Raw genomic sequence first — 12,120 nt, 5'->3', positions numbered from 1 at the left:
TTAATGCCTACCTTTTTGACTCGGCAGAATAATGGTGTAATCGAAATTTCACAATCAGTAGCTTCTGCTGGGAACTAGATAGAACCCTAAGAGATCCTTGAGTCCCCCTAGTGGGTGACTTTGGGAACATCCCTAATACAACTGGTGCTCACTCTGCTTTAATCCAACTCAGTCATGAGACACCAGATGATAAAATTGCTCTAAATTATCCATTGCGTAAAGAAGGAAATGTCTGTGCTACTGCTGATACTACCTGCTACACCTGGATAAATTCTTCTGGGAAAATTAAGGCCCACATACCCAAAATAAGAAAACAGGTCGGGGCATGGTGGCTCATGCCTGTAATCTCAGCAGAGGCGGGAAGACAGATTGAGCCCAGGAATTCAAGATCTGCCCGGGCAACATGAGAAACCCCATTCTCCACAAAAAGGAAAAAGTACACACACACCAAAAAAGGAAACAGGCCATATATTATAAAAAGTCTCACCCAATTCCCTATGGTCATTTGATTTATTCAACTGGTTGTCTTTAAGCCTATGTTCATGACTCAAAACATTATGCAAACTGGGATTGTCATATTATTATTAATTTCACTCTGCATTTTCCCTTTATAAATTTTTTATCTGTTGCTTAAGTCTCTGCAGAAGTACAACTCCTAACAGAATCGTGCTGGCCCAGCGCGTTGAGATGACGCCAACACCCATGGAACAGACAAAACCGTACTTAACAGTGGACTCAGGTAGACTGCGCCTGAGGGCCACTCCCTCCACACCTCCCTGGTTGCTCAAATGTGGCTAAATGAGCTCTGACACTGACTCCTGGTCACCAGTCACTTCCTGATGATGTGGAACCAGACCACACCAAACTGGGACAGCTCCATCCCAGCACCAAGGGGCAATCAAAGCCTGACTGCAGGATGACTGGTCAGCTATGCTTTTAGAGAAAGATCTCGATTAAAAGGGGGAAATGTGAAAGTTGTCAGAAAGAAAATGGAGTCACTTGTATTAAAAACCCTAACAAAGTGTTACAGAGCCAGAGAAGGCCAGGAAGGGAGGGTTCTCATGCTCATAGACCTGATAACAAATCCATCACAAAAGACTGCAAAACCACAACCTTGCACACAGGCCATCTCAGCCTCACATACAAAAATATTCCTCTGAGGACATCTGTCCCGCAACTGCCTGTCCAACCTTGGACTGGTCCCATCCTTGTAAGATAATTATCTCAAAACAATCCTGTGATCCTCATTTTTCCTTTAAAAACTGCTGTCTTTCTTGACCTCCCTGAATATTCATAGTTTACTACAGCATGCATATTCTCATTGCAATGCCTATTCCCAAATATTAATAAATATCGTTTTCTTACAGAGAGCCTTCCTCCGTGTTATTCAGGACGATGGGCTCAAGAGGCAAACCACCCCTCACTTGGGAAGGCTGCTCAGATCCCTCTCCAAGGAGTCATGGAAGGCGGCCAGCAGTGAGCAGGGCCCACACAGAAAAGGACAGGCAGCCCTGCCACCTGGGCCATCCTCCTTGGCCCCAGTAAGAGATTTACAGCCAGGAAGTTTAAGGTGTGGGGCAAAGACAGCAGGGACCACAAGCCATGTGGAAAGCAGCAGAGCCTGGTGGAGATGGAGCATCCACTGGGGACGCCCAGTGATTAGACACTGGAGCCGTCTATCAGGAGCATGGCACTGACCCTGGCATGGGGCACACCCAGCAGCAATCCACCATGAGATAGAAGTTTACACCCAGCAGGGAAGGGGCAGGTTGTGCAGAGCACGTGGCCCAGACCCACATATCATTCACCAGGGCACCAGCACAGCTCTGTCAGCCCAAACCTAGGGCCACACGGTAAGTTCCTCATGACCAACAGAAAAGGAGGAAAATGAACAGGACTCGTGCAGAGATGGTCAGCTCAGCATGGCAGTATGAGCCAAAAATGGTCCCGGGGTCCTCAGCCTCAAGCTAGGCCCTGCCTTAGGTAGCACACACACCTTTTGAGTCTTCATCAGCAGCATGAGCACCCCATTGCAGCCGATTCTGATTGCTGCCTGCCCAGATACAGCACGCTAGCCCTGACCTGCCCTCGAGTTCCCCGGAGAGACCAAAGCTAAACAGGCCATCCAAGGGCAGATTCCTATTTGCAGCCACAACGTGCCAATCCCCAGGACCCCTGCCATCCCTGAAGCCACCTTTTCTCCTGGAAGAGCAGGAGCTGGAGCAGTCACTGTGGACGGAGTCTGGCCACACCGCTCACGCAGATCCTTCCCGGCTAAGAACACTCTCGCCCGTCCCACACACGCTGAAGGAGACATGTACAAGAATGCCGTAAAGGCAGACTCTCTCCCACTCCCACTGAGTGTCTATCGATAGCGGAAGGCATCAATCATCGTCATATACTCGTAGCAGAATGCCATACAACAAGTAAAAGGACTGGACTGAAAGTCCAGGAGTAAATCTTGAAAACATGACACATGTTCTAGAATAAGACATTAATAAGAAGACATAGAATACAGCTGCACCTGTATAAAATTTTAAAACATGCCAAATGAGACAGTCAAGGGATCAGTGGTTGTCAGAGTTCAAGGGGAGGGTGCAGGGTAAACAGGTGGGGCATAGAGGATTTCCAGGGCGGCGGCTTTCTCGGTGATACACAGCGGTGGGTGCACAGCACGGACATTTGTCCAAACCCACAGAGAGGACAGCACGGGCAGGAACCCTCGTGTGAGCTGCGGACCTAAGCTAATAATCATATGTCCACACTGGCCTGTCAACTGTAACAAACACCCACACCAATGCAGGACGTAATGATCCCGACGGCGCATTTTTAACAAGTGGGTGGGGGCATAAGGGAACTCTCTGTACTTTCTGTAAACCTAAAACTGCTATTAAAAAAAAAATCTTTTCATTGTTCTTTACAAAAGAAACACAGATAGACGAGCCACACAAAATGACACTTACCCATGTCTGTGGATCACGCCCCGTCTTTAAGGGGGCAATGACAAGCCCTACCTCGTAGAGTTTTTGTGGGGATTAAACCAGCTCATTTCTAGAAGTGTTCACTGGAGTCTGGCACACAGAAGAGCACCCCAGAAAGCCCTGTGACAGCTCAGACACATTGCAGGGTAGAAAGGTTCCCAAACGTGCATGGGACGCTGTCCCCCAGAAAACAGGGGTTACCACTACAGAGGGGGAGGGGACGGGACCACAGGGCCTCAAAAAAGAGCCAGACGTATCTGCAAGGTGGACTTGCATGTTTTAAAACTTGAAGGAGAAAAGAAGAAAAATGAAAATTAAGTTACCTCAAGATCATCAAGGGAGCGAGTGATACTGAATCTCTTGGATCTCCCAAATGATCTCCGAGCAGACGTGCGTTGAGAAGGCTGAGTGAGTCCAGTTCCCCGCCCAAATTTTGAGCCCTAAACATTAAGAAAAAAGGCATCGGGTTATTCTTTTGCAAAGAGATGTTTAGTCTTGTCCAATGCATGGCATAGCAGAAAATCAAGGAATACTGTGGAACAAAGACTTTTTAAAAAGAGAGATTTAAAAGTCATCCCAGGGTAAATCTTAGGTATATTTTATACAAGAAAAACATGCAAAATTGAAAAAAAAAAGAGTCATCCCAGGATCGTCAAGTATTTGCTCTGCCAACTGTGTGCCTCTGACAAAGCCTCCACCTCTGTAAACACAGAACAGGATGACGGCAGCCCACCCACAAGGCTGTTACCCAGATCAAAGGGAATCACGTGCAAGGGTGCTTGGAAAGTGGACACAGTACACTGAGAGTAAAGATGACTAGTATGATGATTAGTAAAGATGAAGGCAGGTTTTCAGCAAAGTCGTGCTTTTTCATAATTTTGTAAGCACTTTAGGAAATGAAAGAATCCCTAAGCATTCAGCTGGTGTCTGAAGACCCAACCAACTCCGGCGCAGGAAATAACCGGCTATTAAAACATCCTGTCTCTCCTCCTCCAGGAAATGACCAGAATTAATTCAATTCGACAAACATCTATGTTGTGCCCATCATTATGCTAGACACTTCCCCAGATGAGAAGCTGGCTCCAGCAAATCAGTCACCACCTCTTAAAAACAAAAAGCATCACAGTTGGGAGCTCTGCTTTCCTGAGGACTTGGAATCCTAAGTGACCAATTTCAGGCTTGAAGGAAGGGAACCTGTTTATGTCAAGATTTTGAGGCTCTGCAGCTACTTTTGTCTCTCCACCTGCATAAGAGTCTTGTAGAAAACCTTGCCACAATTCCTTGAGAGTCCCTAGGGAAACCTACAGCATGCCTGCACCTTCCTGGAAGCAGATGGAGCAGGCCACCCTCCCGCCTCTCCCATCTCCTTGCCCACCACGCTGACACACCCCATCATGTCCTCAGACCCATTCCCGCCTGGGTCTCCCTGCACTGCGCTGCTCCTCCTCAACTGAAAAGTCCTTCCTACCCCACCCATTGTCACGGCCCAGCCCCACACCACCCCACACCCCGGGGCCTCTGCAGCCCCTCCCCTCCGCCCACACCTCCATCCTCCACCCTCCCTTCTGTCCACACCCCCATCTCTCCACCCTCCCTCCCCCCACACCCCCATCTCTCCACCCTTGTCCCCTCCCCACACCCTCATCTCTCCACCCTCCCCTCCGCCCACACCCCCATCTCTCCACCCTCCCTCCCCCCGTACCCCATCTCTCTACCCTTGTCCCCTCCCCCCATACCCCCATCTCTCCACCCTTGTCCCCTCCCCACCACACACACCCCCATCTCTCGACCCTTGTCCCTGCCCACACCCCCATCTCTCCACCCTCCCCTCCGCCCACAGCCCCTAAAGACGGGCAGAGGGGCGTCACTATCCTCTTGGCAGGCGAGAGGTCCAGCACCCAGGGGCTGTGGCTGCCGGGAACACGAGAGGATGCTCGGGGAGGGACGCCACCACTGGGCCCCCACCAGGCCGAGAGAAGGCTCTAAGGCTGTCATCCTGAAAGTGGCGATGCCCAGCAGAGGGCAGCCGGCAGGCAGAGGCCTAGAAGCACAGTGGCCAGGTGCCAGATGGACTGGCCAGCACAGGTGTCAAGCACACTCCAAGCTGAGGCGCCACAGTTGCCAGCTCACTCCAAGGCACTAGTGGCACAACTGCTTGTTTTCAAACTAAGGAGCAGGCCCCCATGCGCGCCGCGCCTCCGAGGCTGGAGAACGCACTGCACTGGCCTGCACAGGCCTGCACCTGCCTGCACCGGCCTGCACCTGCCTGCACCTGCCTGCACCGGCCTGCACCTGCCTGCACCTGCCTGCTGCTCCCATGGGGCTCAGCTCAGGCTCCCGCCGGCTCCTGCCTTCTGTAAATCAGCCTGTAAGACACTCTTTGGAGGGAACCTGTGGTCCCATTAGGACACAGATGTGGCTTCCTGGTGTCTCTGCTCCTGATGGCAGGCACCTTGAGTGTCCTGCCAGCGTGCTCTTCTGTGGTGACTGATAAATTGCCACCCCTGCTCCCTCCTGCTTAGGCTGGCGTCCGTGTCCACGCTCTGGGTCCACACCCCGGGTGCCCGCCTCATGGCCTTTGTGCATGTTCTTCCCTCCCCTGAACCCTCAACCCAAACAACCCCTCTTGTAAGAGACCTTTAAGCCCCCGTCTAAGTTAGACTCCCCAGCGTCCTCTCTCCCAGTCTTTGGGTCTTTTCCTTCCCACCAGTGACACCGCTGTCAGCCATGAGGAATCTCCCCCAGGGGACTGCCATGGGACGACAGCAGCAGCGCCCTTCGCTTCCTCTGATGCTGTCTGAAAACTTGCTGCCCAGCACAGCGACCGGCTCCTGGCAGGTGTGCGGCCCCGGCAGAAGGGAGGCCTGAGAAGGTGCTGGGCAGTGCTCATGAGACACACGACACGGAGGCCACAACACGGGGGACTGACTGCCCAACAATGGGGAGCGCAGGGCACCTGTACGGCATGCAGACGTGTGTCACGGCAACAGCAATAACGGGAAATGTTCAGTCCACTGCTAAAGCAATGAGTGACTTTGTTCTCATTATAGATTTGCTATTCTGTATTTTCTGCTCTTGAGAAGGGTGGGGAATTAACCCATGGCTTTGTGAGATTAAGGCTGTCAGAATCAAAATGAATCACTTGTGTTAAAAACCCTAACAAACAGAGCTGGGGAGGGCCGTGAAGGGAGGGCTCACACATTAGTATGCCTGCGAAAAACAAATCCATCACAAAGATGTGCAAATCACAGCCATGCACACAGGCCATCACAGCCTCACTCAAAACACACTGTAAGGACATCTGCCCAGCAACCGCCCGCCCACCTCCAGCCTGGTATCATCCTTGGTGCTGATCCTTGTCGCAAGGATAATTATCTCAAAACAATCATGTGATCCTCATTTTTCCTTTAAAAGCCTTTGTCTTCTTTGGCCTCCCCAGCTATGCACTGTAGACCATGGCAAGTATCTGCCTACTCCAATGCCCTGCTCCCAGATAAACATCATTTCTTTCAGAGAGCCTCTCTCTGTTATTTAGATGGACAGTGATAAGGGAGTTTAATTTTTTTTTCTTTTGAGACAGGATCTCACTCTGTCGCCCAGGCTGGAGGGAGAGGTATGATCATGGCTCACAGCAGCCGCGACCTCCCAGGCTCAAGTGATCCTCCCACCTCAGCCTCCTGAGTAGCTGGGACCACAGGCATGTGCCAACAGGCCCGGCTAATGTTTGTATTTTTTGTAGAGACTGGGTCTTGCTATGTTGCCCAGGCTGATCTGAAACTCCTGGGCTCAAGCAATCGCTCACCTCAGCATCCCAAAGTGCTGAGATTACAGGTGTGAGCCTGTACCACGCCCCAGGTGAGCGGCCCTTCCACAGTCAGCCTTGCAACTTGTTCCCAGCACAGGCAAAAGAAAGGATGTCTGACGCCTGCCCACACGTGGATGCACTTGTGCACTTTGGAGATGTAAAGGAGAAAGGAAAAGTCTAACAAGCAGACAGAAAACAATTCTTGCAAAGCACTAAATCAACTCATGGAACGAGGGCCAGTAACAGATGTGACACTTCCACAGCAGGGAGAGACCAGCGTTTACTCGTGTTTCTCAAATTGACAAAGTTTTGTAAATTAATAAATTCAGATCATCACCGCCGATTTAGCACCCCCTGCTGGTGTGACATAATCTTGACTCTTCCCCAAAGAATACTAAACAGGGAAAACAACAATAAAAATGGCCTAAAAGGCCACTTGTTTCAAACTCCAGCTTTTATTAAGTTGAGAAGACTCCTCACGACTGTCTGAGAAGACAGGTGGCCCCCAGGGCACCATCTCCACCGCCCAGCCTTCGGCCACCACACCCAGCACTCAAGGGCACTGAGTGGAGCAGACACCGCCCGCCCGCCAACCACAGAGGCCGGTCACCCTGGCCCCCAGGCATCCAGGACGCAGTGAGCCAGCATGAGCCAGCCGGCTTCAGGGAGAACCAAGGGCCTCAGGCCAATCAACCTGCCTGGCTACAGAGTCCCAAGGGACGGCCGGTCAACCGGCATTACTACCACAGACAGGTCCAGAAAACATCGGGTTCCCTCCAAAGTAAAACCACTAGAAATGAGGGGAGGGGAAGGGTAGAACCTTACCCCCTGCTCAGGTACCAAATGTCTTGGCCACTCTCAGAGCCAACAATGAATTGCTGGGCACAGTGGCTCACGCCTGTAATCCCAACTCTTTGGGAGGCCGAGGCGGGTGGACCACCTGAGGTCGGGAGTTCGAGATCAGCCTGACCAACATGGAGAAACCCTGTCTCTACTAAAAATACAAAATTAGCCAGGCATGGTGGCACATGCCTGTAATCCCAGCTACTCAGAAGGCTGAGGCAGGAGAATCACTTGAACCTGGGAGGCAGAGGTTGCCGTGAGCTGAGTTCACACCACTACACTCCAGCCTGAGCAACAAGAGCAAAACTCTGTCTAAAACAAAACAAAACAGTGAATCATCCCATGCGACCATCAGTTCGGCGCGAAGAATCATTTTGGCATAAGAACCATTCCAACGCCTCAATCCACAGATGAGAACCGGGAAGTCAGGGAAGCAAGTCCGTGCAAGGTCACACAGCTCGTGGCTGACCTGGGACAATACCCAGCTCCTGCTGTACTACTGCACTGCCGTTTTTTATTAAACTTTCAAAATATTTATTCAATCTGATTTTAAAATCCAGATAACATAAAATTTACCAAGTTAGCTGGCTCAGTAGCATTAGGTGTGTTCGTACTGTTATGCAAGCATCACCACCGTCCTCCAGAACTTTTCATCTTCCCAGAACGAAGCTCTGCCCCCATTTAACACGCACTCTCCATTCCCCTCCCCCAGGCCCCCTCTCCCGCTTTCTGTCTTTATGAATTTGACTGCTCTAGGAATCCCACATAAGTGGAATTAGATAGTGTGTGTCCTTCTGTGACTGGCTGATTTTGCTGAGCATGGTGTCCTCAAGGGTCATCCATGTTGTAGCCTTCCTCTTCAAGGCTGAATAATATTCCACGGTATGGACGGACCACACTGTGTTTATCCGTCACCTGATGATGGACATCTGGGTGGCTTCTGCCTTTCAGCTATTGCAAATAATACTGCTATGAACATGTGTATAAAGAGCATCTCCTCAAGACCTTGATTTCAATTCTTTGGGTATATACGTAGAAGTGGGACTGTGGGCCATGCGGTCATTGTACTGTTCGTTTTTTGAGGAGCCACCGCACTGTTTCCCACGGTGGGTGCGGCACTTGGCATTCCCAGCAGTGCGCCGGGACTCCAACTCCTCCGCATCCTGCCCAACACGGGTCATTTTTCTCTCTTGTGATGGTGGTGGCAGTTGTTTTATAGTAGCCATCCCAAGGAGTGTAAGGTGCTGCCTCACTGTGTGTTTAGTTGGCGCTGGCCTAATAATTGATGATGTTGGGCATCTTTCCACGTGCTCATTGACTACTTGTGTATCTTCTTTGGAGAAACGTCTATTCAAGTCCTTTGCTCATTTTTTAATTTTTCTTTTTCTTCATTTTTTTTCTACTTCACAGTTTCACACTGGATCTTTGCCCATTTTTTTTTATTTTAATTTCTCTTTATTTTCTTTTCTACTTCACAGAATTCACACTGGACTTTTGCCCATTTTTTAACTGGGTTGTTTGTTCTTGTTGCTGAGTTATAGGAGTTCTCTATAGACTCTGCATATTAACTGCATATCAGATACATGGCTTGCAAATGTTTTCTCCCATTCTGTGGGTTGCCTTCATTCTGTGGGTTGCGTTTTTTAATGCGTAGAGTTTTTACATTTGATGTAATGCAATTTATGTATTTTTTTCTTTCGTTACCCACACTGCTAGAACTAAAAATTCCTAACCAATTCGGTCTAAATAAACACTAGTCCATAAGCCCCAGTGGGGCAAGGACCATGTCCTGGTCACGACTACACCCCCACCCCTCCCACAGTGCTTGGTGCATACCAAGTACTCAATGAATACTTACTGAACAAATAGACTGTACGCAAGAGAGTATGTAGCTTAAAAGACAGACCAGATCATCCGAAGGTATTTCCAAAAAGAGGCAATATAGAGACTTACGAGGAGTCAGATTTCTAGCTCACATCTTCGCATCTCCTGCTATATTCTTCAGGGTTCACTCAGGAGACAGAAACCACCCGTAGTTCTAACAGAGAGTACTGTGCAGAGAAGGGGCAGCTTGGTATTGAGGGATGGAAAGGCAGAGGGACTCTGAGATGCCATGGAGTAGCAACCTCGGGAAGCCGCTGCCACCCCAGGGCTGGGAAAATGCAGGGAAGCAGAAGGAATTACTCCAACTTGGCAGCTCACAGGAAAACAGCCAGTGGAGCTGGGGCCCAGACCACCGAGGGACATGACATGGGGCTCCAGCCCTTGGGTTTTGTTTGTTTGTTTGCTTGCTTGTTTGTTGAGACAGCGTTTCACTGTCACCCAGGCTGGAGTCCAGTGGTGCAATCTGGGCTCACTGCAACCTCCACCTCCCAGATTCAAGCAATTCTCCTGCCTCAGTCTCCCAAGTAGCTGGGACTACAGGCACGCACCCCCATGCCCGGATAATTTTTTTTGTATTTTTAGTAGAGACGGGGTTTTACTATGTTGGCCAGGCTGGTCTCGAACTCCTGACCTCAAATGATCCGCCTGCCTTGGCCTCCCAAAGTGCTGGGATTACAGGTATGAGCCACCACGCCCGGCCCAGTTTTTTCTAATTTTTAGAGTTGGGAGTCTCACTCTATCTCCCAGGCTGGAGCGCAGGGGTACGATCATAGTTCACTGTAACCTCCAATTCCTGGCCTCCCAATATGCTCGGATTACAGGTGTGAGCCATGGCACCCAGCCCATCCATTGTTTCTGAGGGGCCAGAAGGTTGGCGCAATGAGCTGGGCAAACTGCAAACTGAGAGGGGAAGGAACTGCCCCTGTGAGGGTGAAACGTTGCTATGGTGACACTCCTGCCTTGCCAGCTCCGGGGAGCGCCCCTGGGGACAGAGCCTGACAGGGATGCAGCTGTGAGCAGGAAGGTGATGCGGAGACCCTGTTGGTGTCATAGAGGGTGGGCTTAGGGCTGAGGGCAGTAAGCTGAGTAACCGGCACACCCGGTTAAATCTCTTACAAAACTCTGTGCGGCAGGAAGAATTCCAAGCCCAAAAGCAAAAATATTTTAGAATCAACAAAATTCCATTTCAAACATAAAACTAGACAAACTTACAGCAATGGTTACAGAGTAACATGTAAGGAACCAAAGAAAGGTTTCTGGGTCATAGCAAAGCACGTTTTGTGAAAGGAAGGAGAAAAACATGCACAAAGACTGGGTGTCCTATTCAAGAAAGAAAAAGATGAATATTACACATGAAAAGACATTTAAGTAGAGATATTAATTTAAATTATTCCAAAATATCTTAGGGCCTATGATGTCCCAAGCAATTGACTAGGACTAGAACCTTTAACGACAGAAACAAAGCACATCATTTCTTCACCGGTAAAGGAGGGGGGTGTGGACTAAGGAAATAAACCAAACAGGCTTGAAATCAAAACAAAACAAAACATAAGGCAAGAAAGCAGGGAGGGAGAAGCTAGAAAAAGTGGATTCACAGGAAGAATGCAGTCATATCCCAGAGCCAAGACTCAATGTGCCGGTCACTCAACGCATCAGTGACCCGCATCTGCCAATTCAGCCTCATCTTCTTCTTGAGCTGTCAGAACAATCTGCCACTTATAGTAACAATTCGAAAACAGAAATGGAAAAGTTTAAATAAAAAGACGAGTGCTGACTCAGAAAAGGCTGCTTTCACCAGATTAATAATAGACAAAACAGGGTTTATCCCTAATTTTAAAATTTTTAAATAAAAAGTTATTGAAATCCTCTGGAGGGAGGATAAAAATAAAATATAAGATTCAATATACGAGGAAAAGGAGAAGAAAGGGAGGGAAAAGAGAAGGAAGAGGAATAGAAAAGTTCTACCATTAATTTTTTGTTTTGTGAGACTACAGTAATCTTGATACCAAAACTCGACAAAGATAATGAGAAGGGAAAGTACGAGATAGTCTCACTCAAACACAGACTTTAAAATTATACAAAAATAGTAGCAAACCAAATACATCAGTGTATAAAAAAATGATCATAAGTTAGGTTTATCTCAGGAATGCAAGTATGGTCTATTATTTGAAAATCAATCATTGTAATTTGCCATGTTAGCATCAAAAGGCAGAAACATGATCTCAATGAATGCAAAATAACAAAGAAAACAGCTAAAATTTAACACCCATTCATGAAAACAAATATTAACAAGTAGTAATGAAGTGAACTTTCTTAACCTTAATAGGGTAGCTAGATATAAAAAGCAACTAGTCAATTATACTTCCATATATCATAAGAGCTAGCATGCATAATTTATTCTATTTTAATTCCTTTTTCAACCGGCTTCCTCAGGTTGAAGCATTTACAATTTTTAAAAGGTACCATTTATAATGGCAAATAAAATTATAAGGTACCAAGAAATAAATCTAGCTAGAGAATAAATTTAATTAAAGATGTTTATGAAGGAAATTACAAAGTTTTACTGAAATAAGCCAAAATGAGAGAGAAGACAGATACTATTTTCAT

General features: G+C 48.3%; 1 protein-coding gene across 6 annotated transcripts in view; it reads right to left on the bottom strand.

The window, feature by feature from the left end:
• Positions 1–12,120, bottom strand: part of RGS12 (regulator of G protein signaling 12) — a 150,798-nt gene that overhangs the window by 97,142 nt on the left and 41,536 nt on the right. For 4 of the 6 annotated variants that reach the window (XM_034958266.3, XM_034958280.3, XM_055111157.2 and 1 more), the window contains one exon: positions 3,305–3,421. The exons of 1 other annotated variant lie outside the window; for it this stretch is intronic. In XM_034958266.3, the coding sequence (XP_034814157.3) occupies positions 3,305–3,421 (117 nt within the window). Of the gene's footprint in view, positions 1–11; positions 62–3,304; positions 3,422–12,120 lie in introns of those variants that run through there. One more of the 6 variants, XM_055111159.2, reaches the window with a different exon arrangement.

This window comes from Pan paniscus, chromosome 3 (genome assembly GCF_029289425.2).
Source record: "Pan paniscus chromosome 3, NHGRI_mPanPan1-v2.0_pri, whole genome shotgun sequence".
Classification (NCBI taxonomy): domain Eukaryota; kingdom Metazoa; phylum Chordata; class Mammalia; order Primates; family Hominidae; genus Pan; species Pan paniscus.
This window is presented reverse-complemented; position numbering and strand designations above follow the sequence as displayed.